Genomic DNA, 14,387 nt, shown 5'->3' on the forward strand with positions numbered 1-14,387 from the left:
TGACTGTCTGCATCTTGATGTCTAGGTTTGTCCACCCCCGGTTCGGGCCCATCAAATGCATCCGCACCCTCCGAGCCGTGGAGGCCGACGAGGAACTCACCGTTGCCTACGGCTACGACCACAGCCCCCCAGGGAAGAGCGGGCCAGAAGCCCCCGAGTGGTACCAGGTGGAGCTGAAGGCCTTCCAGGCCACCCAGCAGAAGTGAAAGGCCTGGCTCCGGGCTTCAGGGGACCTGGAATAGAAACTTGGATCTATGCACTACGTTTATCCGACAACGGGACAACCAGGGACTGCTCATGCTGTGACATCACACCCTCTCACTCTGCGTTCGCTACGACTTTCTCGAATACTAACTAGGTCTGACTGTATTACTCATACCAGATTTAAAATTAGCTAGCCTCGCAACAACAGCCTCCTGAGAGGTACTGTCGAGCGCTTGACAGAAGACAGCATGATGTTCTTGGGTGGTTCAAGTCTAAATCTGTACCACTTCAGAGATGCCAAATGATCAGACTGAAAAAAGGGAAAATAAGGGGGTTTTTCAGTCATTTTTAGTCAGTGGTTTTTCCATGAGGTTTATTTCTATGGCCAATGCAAATTGTGCTGCCACACTTGCATGTGTGCCGTAGGAAGGGGAGAGTTACTACATTTTTATTCTCTAAATGTGGTATAATTTGCCTTTTAACCTTTGATCTGTCTCTTGCAATAGAATGGCTTTGTTTTTTCCCCCCTAGCGAACAGAACCCCACTTTTTGGGTCAGTTCACCCCTTAGTCCTCTTCTCTCTCTTAGGTATCTTTCACAAGAGAAAACTCCCAAACAGATTTCGTGTCAGCGCCAGTGTGTAGGTCTCTCTGGCTCTTTCTATCGATCTGTCATTGTTTCATTATTATGTCCTGATATAGAGACCTGGCTCCTAGGGCCAGGCTATTATTATAGAATTATTATTCTCGCATGTAAACAAAGATATCTTTGCTTTAAGATGTGAGAAGAAATGAATTTACTTTGTTTGCATTAAGTTATGGAAGAGTTGTAATATATACTTTAAGGAAGAAGAGAGGGAAATTAGTATTTCTAAGCAGTAACTGTGGCAATTTTGCAGTATCTTCAATAGTGCTAGTCATTTTTTTTCTCCTTAGATACACATTAAATGTACATAACATAGAGCAGTCTGGCTTGTGGCGCAGTGCATTGAATTCAAAAGTCAAATAGCCAACTTGAATTCTAATCCAGAATTTGAAAGTCCTTTGTTTCGTTTCTTTTTAAATCGCTACTATTAAGAGAGACGTACTGATCACTAGGTACAAATCAAACCTTAACCGCTAAAACTCTTCATCATTGTAATTTCAAAGCATTTACCTGCTTCTAAGCCTTGTGAATTAAGATTAACACCTGTATAGTTTAAAAGCAACAGTATCGATAGCATTTCAGTCATTTTGCTAGCCATGTGTAATCACAACTGCAGAAATAAAGAGAAAACCCCCCTATTTTTTAGTTTAGCTAATTAGGTGTGTAATTTAACTGGGATTGCTCTGAATGGAGTCTGAGAGTTTGGGGGTTATGGCAAGCGCCCTCGCCGCATGCCACAGCTATGCCTTCCCTAGATGCCTCGCTGTGGAGCTGGGCGTCGAGAGATTAACATTTGTTCCAAGTCGCAGCTGTCAGCGGTGGGGCACCTGTCACCAAGTCAGTCTGGTCTTGAAAGCTGAAGCCTTCCACGCTGTAGCTCCTGTAACTAGGGAAGGCTCAGAAAGCAGAAGACAAACAGGCAGGAGGAAGTTTTCTGTTTTGTGTCAGTTACACGTGCTCTGGGAAGAACTTCACAGAAGTGCTTGAACCAGGGCTGCTCACAGCTTTCAGTTCTGGCAGTTTGCTCCAGGCACAGGATTCAGCCTTTCCCTGGGCCAGGCTTTCCCAGAGCCCCTGTGTCCCCCCTGGCAGAGCGGCTAAGTGGCCTTGGTTTCAGGGAGATATGCTGCTGGTTCGCTTGTGAGAAGTTCTGAGGGCTGCCAGAAAGATCTTCCAGGAAGGGAGCTGAGAAGTTTTCAGATTAAAAGGCACCAGGATAGGATCGCTTCTATTCTGTAGAAAGAGATCATTCAGTGAACTGTGACAGACGGACGGAGTCTTGGGACTTGTATTCCGACAGGTGCTTTCATTCAAACGTGTCCCAAAGTGAGTGACTGTCTCCAGAGAAAGATGGCTTGAACTAACCCTGGTCGGTGGCGTTGGGAGTGAGGTCAGGGGGAAGACTGGCACAGGACCGACCCCACAGCAAGGACTTCAGGCTGCCCTGGGGTGTCATTTCTATATCAATGGGCTACCCCCTTCAAATGGAATTTCTCTTTTCTTTTGATAAAAGCTATTGAAGTGAATTAAATAGTAGTGATTAGCCAGCACAAATCCATTTTTCAGATGAGATCGTGAATGACAACATTTTGAGTTCAGAGCCCAGCAGTGTGTCTGTGACATTCAGACACATCAGAGGAGGCAGTGCCCCCATCCCGAGCCTCTCTGCATCTCCGGGCTCTTCTTTCTCCTGCCCTCCGCTTTCTTCTCTCTCTGTCATCTGTGAGAATGCCCTAGTGTGCCTACATAACAACCTACCAGCTGATCCCCCCCTCCCACCAGCTGATCCCCCCCTCCTGCTCCCTCTGTGTGCGCCCGTGGGGACCTGTCTGTCTGTCTTTCCCTCCAGGAGTACCTCCCTCCATCACTCTGCATCCATATCTGAATCTACCGCTCCTCCTGTCCCCTGCCCTCCCCCGGCACACTCCTAAATGTAAGACTTCGTCACAGGGTGGGGTCAGAGGGCGCCTTAAGATTCGCTGTGTTCTGTAGGTAGACAAAACTGCCAAGGGGGTTGGGGTCCCCTAGGAAATGAACTGCTGGGGGAATAAGGGTGTTTTTTCCCTGTTTGAGCCAAAGCTGAGGGATGTATTTTTCTACTGAGTCTTGATATCCGCTGTGGAAGGAGCTGTGTCAGGAAGCAGGTAGTTTCACGAGCAACAGCACAGAAATGTGGAAGAATCCATGTAGTGGGGATAGAGGAGTAAATTTCTGGCTCCCCAAAAAGGGCCAGCGCTGAGATGGGTGTGTGATGCCATGGTCCCCAAGAGATTCACTCAGAGCCATCTCAGTCCAACTCCTGCATGACTAGATTTTTCCTTAGCCGCTTTTCTATGACAAAATATTATCTTGTGTTAGAGTTAGGAATAGGAACTAATCTGTAGGAGTATGTCCCCAAATGGGCATTTGAATGGACTCAGAAAAAAAACAAAAGTAAGGACGGAATTTCTGAAAAAGGAATGATGAGATTAAAAAGCAACTGGCATGGAAGACTTGAGTTTTGCAGTACCTATTCTTATTTTAACCTGCTTCATCCCTGGTCTCCCTGAGAAACTGAGGAGAAAATTTGTTGTTGAAGACCCCTTTGAACCTGTCTGAGGCTGTCTTTAAACTTATCTGCCCTCTGGGGGTTCTTCACACTTGAAAAACAATTTCTTCATCACCAACAACCTGAAAAAGGCCAGCGTGAAGGCCAAGTGTAACCATTGACGATATTTAGTTGTAACCATAAAATTGCAGTAACTGTGAACAGTGAGTTCAAGGGTTGTCTTCTCCGTGAGTCATATGTGGCACTTTAGTAACTTTCCTTTAATCTATGAAATTTTAAATCACTCAATGCAAACTGCATTTAAGATCTTCCAGGAAGGTATCGTTTTTCTGTTGTGCTTTGTTTTAAAACAGTTGCCTCAAGTTTCTGTCTTAAGAGTAGTGATTTAGAATCCAGACATCTTCTGTTTTAGTAAAACAAGCAAAACTATGTTGCAAGACTGATAGTGGTAATGTTTATTTGCCGCAGATCAAAGGTTCACAAAATATATGAAATTTTTACATCTACTTGAGGTACCTTGATAGTTTTTTTGGGTTTTTTTTTTCTGTTCTTTCAGGAATTTGGAACTTTGGTGTCTGTTTTTATTTAAAAAATACTAAATTGTTAAGGTTTTATTTTGCCAAATGTGTGCAGACATATTCAAAGCAATGAAAACGATTTCAAGCCATACAACCACAGGGATGGAAACCCTTTTCACAAATTTTAATGTGTTTGTATGTAAATAGATGTTTGTATGAACTATTTTCATGGTAGAATGAATATATTTAAATGAAGTTGAATTATTCCAGTGCTATTTAAACAAATTGCAAAAATTTTTGGTGAGAATTCTCTGAGTCTATTGAGATATAATGCAGATCAATTTTGATTTTTAAAGAATCAAAAGCCTACGAATAACTCTGACGCGTGGCAACTTCCCCGCGTTGTTGCCCCCGACGTGGAGAGAGCTCGTAGGCTTCCCCAGTGCCTCAGCCGCTTCCTGGTGGAAGTTAGGTGCTCGTGGAGTTGTGTCCACCCTTTAGTGACATCACTCCAGGCCTTCAGGGGCCGGGGAGTGACTCAGAGGCATTAGAGACACCGGTGCAGTTATCTGGAGCACAATTTCTTTGCAGGGCAGCAGAATCAGAAGCCAGACGTGGCCGGGGGAACCTTGGAACAGGTTTTCTGGCCGCCATCCACCGCCACCCTTACTGCCTAGTCACACACGTCAGGGAGGCTGCCCTCAGTGGAGTTGGGGTTCAGATCCCCCGGGTGGGGCTTCTTCGGTTTTGCCAGCAGTCCCTGCCTCCGGGCCTTCACCTCGAGAGAGGATGGAGGAGGGTCCTGCTGGCAAGGCAGGGCCCATTTCTCAGCACAGTCCACTTCCTGTCTCGGCTCTGGGCGACTATGCACCCAAGCACCGAACTTTCCACCAGAGAGAGACATCCTTGGATAATGCAGATCATTGCTTCCTCTGTCTGTGACTTGACACACCATCGTTAGAAGTCGTTTTAACATCAAGACCAGTCACCTCCCTAGGACATACCTCCCAACTGCCCTGACTCTTAACTAGAACACTCCTTTATAATGACAGTCGGTTTGAGTGGGTTTTGTTTTTTTCCACTTTGGTCCTGGATGAAATGATAAATATGATGACAGATTTTCACTGTGTATACTAGCAATATGTACACACATACTGATGTATCTTAATATACAACTTGGTTACATTTTGGATGACTGTCACTCATCTCGATTCATGCATTGGAAAGCTACAGGGTCTACATCGTGTCTACTTATCATAGAAGAGAGTTGGGTTCATGGTTCCAAGCTCCCTACTTCAAGAGTTTTTTCTCCTGCGTTTTCTGTGTTCTCTTTTTATCCTGAAACAAATCAATTAGGTTGTGAGGTATGTTTAAGGATTGGAAGCCAAGGGAATGCTTTCAGCATTTATTGCAACCAAAAGTTAACCTCATCACAGTTAATGAGCATCTTTGATTGGTCTTTTGTGGAATTTGAACTAAATCTATGAGCCTTATTCAATATCTATAATTCTATGGTTTTTTTAAATTATGGGAAATTAATGAAAGATGTTTACATGAATAATGTTTGCCCTTACTGTGTTATGAATGAGTTTTTTGTAGTGTGTCTGGGTGCATGTGCAAGAGAGTAGGAAAAATGTTTCTGAAACAAAACTTGACAAATATTTGTAATGAGAAGTCAATTTAAAGATTGCTATAATTGCGCTATAGAAACAATGCAAGTATTAAACAAAATATACAATCACCTGTCATCGTCTTCCTTTGGTTGCCTGAGACAGAAAAGCGGTAACATTTCTCATGCCATGTCTCTCTATATATTTAAATTACTGTGCAAACTTTACATTTGAACTCGTTTCAAAATGGTATTCACCTTTTACCATTTTCAAAGCATTGTAGTAAGAACTGAGAGAGGGCTATGGAAAGATTAGAAGCATGCTGTGTATTTGGCATAATACCACATACACCCATGAATCCAGAAAAATTAGCAACATCGGCCAAATATACCTGATCGACTCCATAAACGTTAGGAGTATTGAACAGAAAAGAGAAAAATCAGGGAAAAGGTAAGAAGAATGGGAAACTCATGGTTAAGATACAGGAACATTGTCAGATGTCATGATAGATATTGGTGATCTACGGATAGCTTTGAGCCAAGGAAGCCAGGAGCCCCTTATTGCTTTAAAAAAAAAAAAGTTTTATTTTAAATTGGAGTATAGCCAATTAACAGTGTTGTGATAATTTCATGCGACCAGCAAAGGGATTCAGCCAGGAGAAGGGGACGACAGAGGATGAGATGGCTGGATGGCATCACTGACTCAATGGACCTGAGTCTGAGTGAACTCCGGGAGTTGGTGATGGACAGGGAGGCCTGGCGTGCTGCGATTCATGGGGTCGCAAAGAGTCGGACATGACTGAGCGACTGAACTGAACTGATGCATGTATCGAAACTCCCCTCCCATCCAGGCTGCCACGCAACATTGAGCAGAGTTCCCTGTGCTATACCACAGGTCCTTGTTGGGTGTCCATTTTAAATGTAGCAGTGTATACATGTCCATCTCAGACTCCCTAACTCTTCTCCCTGCCCACCCCCCCCAAACAACCATAAATCATTTTCTACATCTGTGCATCTGTTCCTGTTTGTAAATAAGTTCATTTGTGTCATATCTTTTCAGGTTCTGCATATGGAGGATGTCATACAGTAGTTCTCCTTCTGACTTATTTCACTCAGTTGGAACCCCTTATTTTTGCCTAATCACAATCAACTTCCCCAAATTCTCCCCTACAACATCCCCAAAGCACAAAAGCCAGTGACAAAGGGGATAAAAATAGTATTTCGCTATCGACTGCACCATCTGCCCAGGGTCCCAAAGCAGTGAATTCCAGCAAGTTGGGCCAAGCTATGTGAGTCAGTTGGGTGTCAAACTAAAGCAATACGTGAGCACGCCTGCTTTCTCTTAGCCCCCTTGGCTGCCCATTCCTAGCTCTTATCACACTTCCTTCCATTGAAGCAACTGAGATGACTCAGTCCATACCAGCCCTGGACCAGCTTTACCACTTGGATGAAGACACATCCATACCCTGGCTCCTTAAGGCAGAGTTTTGCTCACCAACGCACAGTATTCTTCCTGTGTGTGAGGAAGAGGACTATGAGATTAAAATGAATAAAACTGGAATAAATCTAAGAAGCTAAACTCTCAAAAGTGAAGGATCAGGCAAAGTTTTTGTGGGTTTAAGATGGATGTGGGCTAAAGGGTTGTAGAATAAGGGATTGTGAGGAAGATTGAGACCAAATTGTTTTATGCTCAGTAATCGCCCCACATATACTGCTTATAAAATATCTACTTTGGGGCTTTAATGTTCCAGATCACTCAGGCTGATAATTCATACCAAATTTGAAATTATTTCAGGGGTCATCTCTAGAACTAGAATTAGATAACAGTCATTCAGAAGATTGGGGGTTGGGGTTGTTCAACTAGAAAGTTTTGCCCCATGTATTTTAGAAAGCAACATATAAAAAGATGATGCAAACTCCCCTGCAACGTATTGGTGTGAAACCAAAAGCCATGATTTTTAATTTAGAGCTTCACTTCTTACAATATACATACAAAAGGATGAATGGCTCCATCTACATTGCTACCAAATTTTTACTTTTGCAAGTATCAGAATGTTTCTAGCTTCAAGAAACATAAAAACCTGCCTCAATATAGCTGATGCAATTCAGATTTACTCTTTCACATAACAAGAAGTGTTGAGTGGCCCTGGAGTTGGTTAATTCTAACAAAATTTCTGTCTTTCTGCTTTGCAGTTCTTAGCAGGTCAGGTTTGCCTTTAGGGGCCAGTTCACCCTATGGTCACAAAGTGGCTGTCACAGTTCCAAACATCACAGCCAGATTTTGCAATATACAGTGGGTGAAAAGGTAAGTCTCTTGTATGGTCTCTACCATGGAGGAAATCTTGGTCCTCCATGGGAGGACCCTAGGAGCATCATTAGTATCTGAGGGAAGCATATAGCTGTGAGGGGAAGGATAGCAGGGCCTGAACAAAGCTGAGATTCTCCCAGCAAGGAAGGAAAGAGAAATAAGGGTTGGGCTGACCACCCACAGTGTCTGTCTCTTTTGCAACACAGATTTTGTCTTATTTTCTTCCGAGAAGAAAGGAGGTTAGTCTCTTCAAATAAATAAATGGGTTTTCTTTGCTTTCTTTTTTTAAAATTATTTGGCTGCACCTGGTCTTAGTTGCAGCACGTGGGATCTTTACTTGAATGTGGGAACTAGTTCTCTGACCAGAAATCAAACCCGTGCTGCCTGCACTAGGAGCATGTTTTCTTAGCCACTGGACCAGTAGGGAAATCCCCAAATGGATTTTCTAATTAATCAAATCAACTCAGAATTTTCCAGTGACTGGTGTGGGAGAGGTTCTACAAAGATACATGTAGGTCAAGTTTATAAGGCAGTTTTAAATATTTAGGTTATTCGTTTATTTCTCAAACAGCCATGTGTATAGGTACTGCTAATCACCCCATTTTAGAGAAGGAAAGACCGAGGCATAGAGATGTTACCGTAGCATCTCTATGTTGAGAGGTGTTACCTTAACATCTCTATGTTGAGAGATGTTACCTTAACATCTCTATGTTGAGAGATGTTACTTAACTGCAGTTAAGTAAGCAGCCACAGAACTAACAAGGAAGCAGCAGAGGCAAAGCATGAAGCCAGACCGCTGGGCTCCAGGCTGCTTTCCAGACCATACAGAAGGAGCTCCTTTCTCCTTCTGCCCTTCACTTCTTCATGCTCTCCACAGGGTAAAGCCAGCTTCTATCCCCTTGATCGTTTACTTAGCCGCCCGATGAACTGATGTCCCAGGACCCAGGACCTACTTGGTCCAATTCATGCAATAGTGAAACCAAGTTTGGGCCCTATGGGGCTCCCAGGCAAGGAGGCCTTTTTTTATAGGCAGTACTCCAGCCTCCGTGAACTTCCCTGTGTTCCAAAGGGCAGATTCAAACCATTACTAACCGAGGGAGAAGCAGCTACTTGAGGAGAGATTAAAGGAGTCTGAGAAGCTCATCAAGACTAGGAGACCAACCACCTGAGACCTTGCACACACTCTAATCTTGTCAGCAACCCCTCCCTTGAACTGTTGCTGTAAAACTCCTCCTGGATTGGGACATGTGATTTTCAAAGACAGGAACTCACTGTATCCCCCTTCAGCTGGCAAAGCAATAAAACTATCCTTTTTTCGCTTCACCTAAAACTCTTGTTTCTGATTTGATTCAGCACTGGTGTACAGAGAAGCTGAGCTTTTGGCATCTATACCCGGACCAACTTCCCATGCTTTTACACACATCACCTTCTGCCCTGATCCAGAACTTCCACATCCTCTGCCTGGATTCCTGTCGTAGCTTCTCCAGTTCAGTTCAGTTCAGTTCAGTCGCTCAGTCGTGTCCCACTCTTTGAGACCCCATGAATCGCAGCACACCAGCCCTCCCTGTCCATCACCAATTCCCGGAGTTCACTCAGACTCAGGTCCATCGAGTCAGTGATGCTATCCAGCCATCTCATCCTCTGTCGTCCCCTTCTCCTCCTGCCCCCAATCCCTCCCAGCTTCAGAGTCTTTTCCAATGAGTCAGCTCTTCACATGAGGTGGCCAAAATACTGGCGTTTCAGCTTTAGCATCATTCCTTCCAAAGAAATCCCAGGGCTGATCTCCTTCAGAATGGACTGATTGGATCTCCTTGCAGTCCAAGGGACTCTCAAGAGTCTTCTCCAACACCACAATTCAAACGCATCAATTCTTCGGCGCTCAGCCTTGTTCACAGTCCAACTTTCACATCCATACATGACCCCTGGAAAAACCATAGCCTTGACTAGACGGACCTTTGTTGGCAAAGTAATGTCTCTGTTTTTCAATATGCTATCTAGGTTGATCATAACTTTTCTTCCAAGGAGTAAGCGTCTTTTAATTTCATGGCTACAGTCACCATCTGCAGTGATTTTGGAGCCCATAAAAATAGTCTGACACTGTTTCCCGTTTCCCCATCTATTTCCCATGAAGTGATGGGACCAGATGCCATGATCTTCGTTTTCTGAATGTTGAGCTTTAAACCAACTTTTTCACTCTCCACTTTCACTTTCATCAAGAGGCTTTGTAGTTCCTCTTCACTTTCTGTCATAAGGGTGGTGTCATCTGCATATCCTCGGTTATTGATATTTCTCCCAGCAATCTTGATTCCAGCCTGTGTTTCTTCCAGTCCAGCATTTCTCGTGATGTACTCTGCATATAAGTTAAATAGGCAGGGTGACAATATACAGCCTTGGTGTACTCCTTTTCCTATGTAACCAGTCTGTTGTTCATGTCCAGTTCTAACTGTTGCTTCCTGACCTGCATACAAATTTCTCAAGAGGCAGGTCAGGTGGTCTGGTATTCCCATCTCTTTCAGAATTTTCCACCGTTTATTGTGATCCACACAGTCAAAGGCTTTGGCATAGTCACTAAAGCAGAAATAGATGTTTTTCTGGAACTCTCTTGCTTTTTCGATGATCCAGCGGATGTTGGCAATTTGATCTCTGCTTCCTCTGCCTTTTCCCAAACCAGCTTGAACATCAGGGAGTTCACGGTTCATATATTGCTGAAGCCTGGCTTGGAGAATTTTGAGCATTACTTTACTAGCATGTGAGGTGAGTGCAATTGTGCGGTAGTTTGAGCATTCTTTGGCATTACCTTTCTTTGGGATTGGGATGAAAACTGACCTTTTCCAGTCCTGTGGCCACTGCTGAGTTTTCCAAATTTACTGGCATATTGAGTGCAGCACTTTCACAGCATCATCTTTCAGGATTTGAAATAGCTCAACTGGAATGCCATCACCTCCACTAACTTTGTTCCTTGTGATGCTTTCTAAGGCCCACTTGACTTCACATTCCAGGATGTCTGGCTCTAGGTGAGTGATCACACCATCGTTGATTATCTTGGTCATGAAGATCTTTTTTGTACAGTTCTTCTGTGTATTCTTGCCACCTCTTCTTAATATCTTCTGCTTCTGTTAGGTCTATACCATTTCTGTCCTTTATTGAGCCCATCTTTGCATGAAATGTTCCCTTGGTATCTCTAATTTTCTTGAAGAGATCTTTCCTCCGCCCATGGGATTTTCCAGGCAAGAGTACTGGAATGGGGTGCCATTAGTCTTTCCCATTCTGTTGTTTTCCTCTATTTCTTTGCATTGATCACTGAGGAAGGCTTTCTTATCTCTTCTTGCTATTCTTTGGAACTCTGCATTCAGATACTTATATCTTTCCTTTTCGCCTCTCTTCTTTTCACAGCTATTTGTAAGGCCTCCCCAGACAGCCATTTTGCTTTTTTGCATTTCTTTTCCATGGGGATGGTCTTGATCCCTGTCTCCTGTACAATGTCACGAACCTCATTCCATAGTTCATCAGGCACTCTGTCTATCAGATCTAGGCCCTTAAATCTATTTCTCACTTCCACTGTATTATCATAAGGGATTTGATTTAGGTCATACCTGAATGGTCTAGTGGTTTTCCCTACTTTCTTCAGTTCTCCACCCCAGCCTATTTCTCATTCCTCACCTTCACTACCTGAAGCTTCCTTAGGGATGTTTCACTATTCCCGCCTCTCCGTGGTGGCAGCAGGGAGAGTTATGAGGTGGGGGGAACCTGGCTCTGGAGTTAGACTGGTTTGTATCAGCTCTGCCCACAGGACAGTGGACTTTAGACTGCTCTCTAGCAAAAGTGGATAACACCTGTGGCACAGAGTTGCTCGGAGGTTGTGAAGATTGAACCTTTGCAAGCCCTCTTCTTCCCCTGACCCTCTTGCTTCCTCTCCAGCCACTCTGTCTTCCAGTTCTATAGGGGCCCCCAAAGTCATTTTAAGGACTTGGTTTTTAACTCAGAATGGATGAAAAGTCAACCAATGACATAAACTACTTCTGTGTTTTTTTTAAAAAAAACAAAACAGCTTTTTCCAATCTTAGTTTTCTGACGGTTCTATCAATTAAAAGATTCACAACTTGAGAGTTGGGAGTTAAGTTTTCCTCCGGGCAAGATGAGAACTGCAGCCTGGGAGATAGCACCTCAGAGAGACTGCTCCAAAGAGGCAGTGGTGGAAGGTCAATATATAAGGTTTTTGAGAAAGGGGAGTTCAAAGCAATCAAGTGCTTACTTTACAAAAGGTTTTCTGCTAGTCACAATGAGCTGATGTCAGCAAGAAGGGATTTAGTGATTTTCTAGATATGAGGAGATGCAAGGATTGGGGTCATGAAATCAGTTCCGGAAAATATCTAATTATCTAAAGACCTGTTCCATCAATTTCCCGAGAGCACAGAGTGCCTCGCTCTCTGCCCTGAATCCCCCTGAGGGGGGGTCAAAGGTCAGCAGGCGCAGCAGCACAGGGTTCAGTCTCGGTAGAGGCAGATGGAAGTGCCCTTGTTGTTGTTCAGCCTCTGGCGACGATCTTGGCAAGCGCCCATTTGTAGCTGACAGTTCCAAAAATGCTGTTGAAACTGTAATTGCGGTTAGCCCTTCAATTGGAGGGCTCCAAAGAGAAGAGTGATAAGACTGGCCTTACCTGTGTAACAGGTTCAGCTTAACTGCACACAGGGTGGGGAACAGACTAAAGGGGGGGCGGGGGACCCAGGTGGGAGCTGGAAGAACAAGACACAGAAGGGGCGCTGATGATGAGGAGGGCTTGACTTGAGGGTATGCCGTAAAGACAGTGGCAATAGGATTTGCTGAGATGCGAGGTTAGAGATTTTAAGGTGTTGGTTTTATTATCACTCAGGTGATGAGGCCAACTGATCAGTGCTGTCAACTCACAGTTCCCAAGGGGAGGGGGTACCAAGCCATGGTGTGTGTGTGGCGGCGGGGGTTGGAGGTGGGGGGGACCCAGGGTGGATCAGGAGGCAGAGAGGACCAGGGAAAATGGGGACTAGAGGCTGGACCGTGGTTTCTGGGGGAAGGAACAGGCACGGAAGGTTTAGAATTAACTATTTTGAATAATTTCAGTGGGCTCTGAGGTGTGGCTTAGCGGTGAAGAATCTGCCTGCCAATGCGAAGCACGCATGGGGTGGGATAAGTAACCCAGATTTAGGAAGATCAAGGACTGCTTCATGGAGAAAGTGCTGAATAAGCGGAGACCTTACATGTAAGTGTGAATTATGAGGAGAAGGGACAAAAAGCAAGGGAAGAGAGAGTATTTTCGGCAGGGAAGGGCATATTCAAAGTCTGAGAGGCAGAGTAAGAAAGGGAGAGACATGGAAAAAAGGCTGCTTCCTGTCTTATATGGTGGTTGTGAGATTTAGCTCTTAGAACAGTGTCTGTCACAGAGTATTCCACAAACGGGGCTTCCCAGGTGGCTCAGAGGATAAAGTGTCTGCCTGCAACGCAGAACACCCGGAAGATCCCCTGGAGAAGGAAATGGCAACCCACTCCAGTATTCTTGCCTGAAGAATCCCACGGACAGAGGAGCCTGGTGGGCCACAGTCCATGCGATCACAGAGTCAGACACAACTTAGCAACTAAACAAGTTTGAATAATTTCAACAGGCTCTGGAGTGTCGGGGGTGCTTTTAGTTGCTCAGTACCTGGCCCTGGGGTGATGGAGGTCTGGAGTGTAAGAGCCAAAAAGAAAGCTGGTTTGTAAAGCAACTATGCTCCAATAAAAACTAATTTAAATAAATTTTTAAAATAACATATATCATAAATATATTTCCATTGAAAAATTTGGGTTCTAGGCTTCCCAGATGGCGCTAGTGGTAAAGAACGCAACTCCCAGTGCAGGAAACTTAAAGAGACCCAGGTTTTATCCCTGGGTGGGGAAGAAACCCTGGAGGAGGGTGTGGCTACCCACTCCAGTATTCTTGCCCGGAGAATCCCATGGATAGAGGAGCCTGGTGGGCTACAGTCCATGGGTTCACAAAGAGTCAGATACAACTGAAGTGGCTTAGCACGCAGGCATAATTTTTAAAAGCTACACTGTACTATATTATATGACAGTAGCATGATTTCTTTAACCTATCCCCTATTGAATATTCAAGTTGCTTAGCACTATGGAATTATAAATAACACTGCAATGAGCATCTTTATGGATTAAAAAATAAGACGAAGAAGCGGGTTGCAGGATGGGCTCTGGATGGGTTGGTCTGCATATGAAAGGACAAATTGTTTGCTAAAGGAATCGGTGGCCCAGCTCAGCAAGGCCTCAGATGTCAACAGCATCAGAAGAGAAAGACACTCTTAACTCATTGGGAAGTAAGAAATCAAGGACGACTCTGCTCTCAGTCTGAACAACTACAAGAATGAAATAATCGCTTGTGAAAATCGCTTCTGTCACCACTGCTGATGCTGACGGTCTTGCCATGAAACACCAGCACTCTCCCAGTTTTTATTTCTATTTCCAAAACAACCCGTTAGTTTCTTCGTGATCCAGCTCCCTCTTGTGGTAAGGATGTATTCTCATACTGTTTCT

The 14,387-nt window shown here is 44.3% G+C and overlaps 1 protein-coding gene across 4 annotated transcripts in view; it reads left to right on the forward strand.

Moving 5' to 3' along the window:
- The window catches only part of SETD7 (SET domain containing 7, histone lysine methyltransferase), an 80,207-nt gene that overhangs the window by 45,971 nt on the left and 19,849 nt on the right, over nucleotides 1-14,387 (forward strand). For 3 of the 4 annotated variants that reach the window (XM_052654874.1, XM_052654875.1, XM_052654876.1), the window contains one exon: nucleotides 26-5,656. The exons of the other annotated variant lie outside the window; for it this stretch is intronic. In XM_052654874.1, the coding sequence (XP_052510834.1) occupies nucleotides 26-206 (181 nt within the window). In that variant the 3' untranslated portion in view covers nucleotides 207-5,656. Of the gene's footprint in view, nucleotides 1-25; nucleotides 5,657-14,387 lie in introns of those variants that run through there. 4 annotated transcript variants of the gene reach the window in all.

Source organism: Budorcas taxicolor, chromosome 17 (genome assembly GCF_023091745.1).
Source record: "Budorcas taxicolor isolate Tak-1 chromosome 17, Takin1.1, whole genome shotgun sequence".
Lineage (NCBI taxonomy): Eukaryota > Metazoa > Chordata > Mammalia > Artiodactyla > Bovidae > Budorcas > Budorcas taxicolor.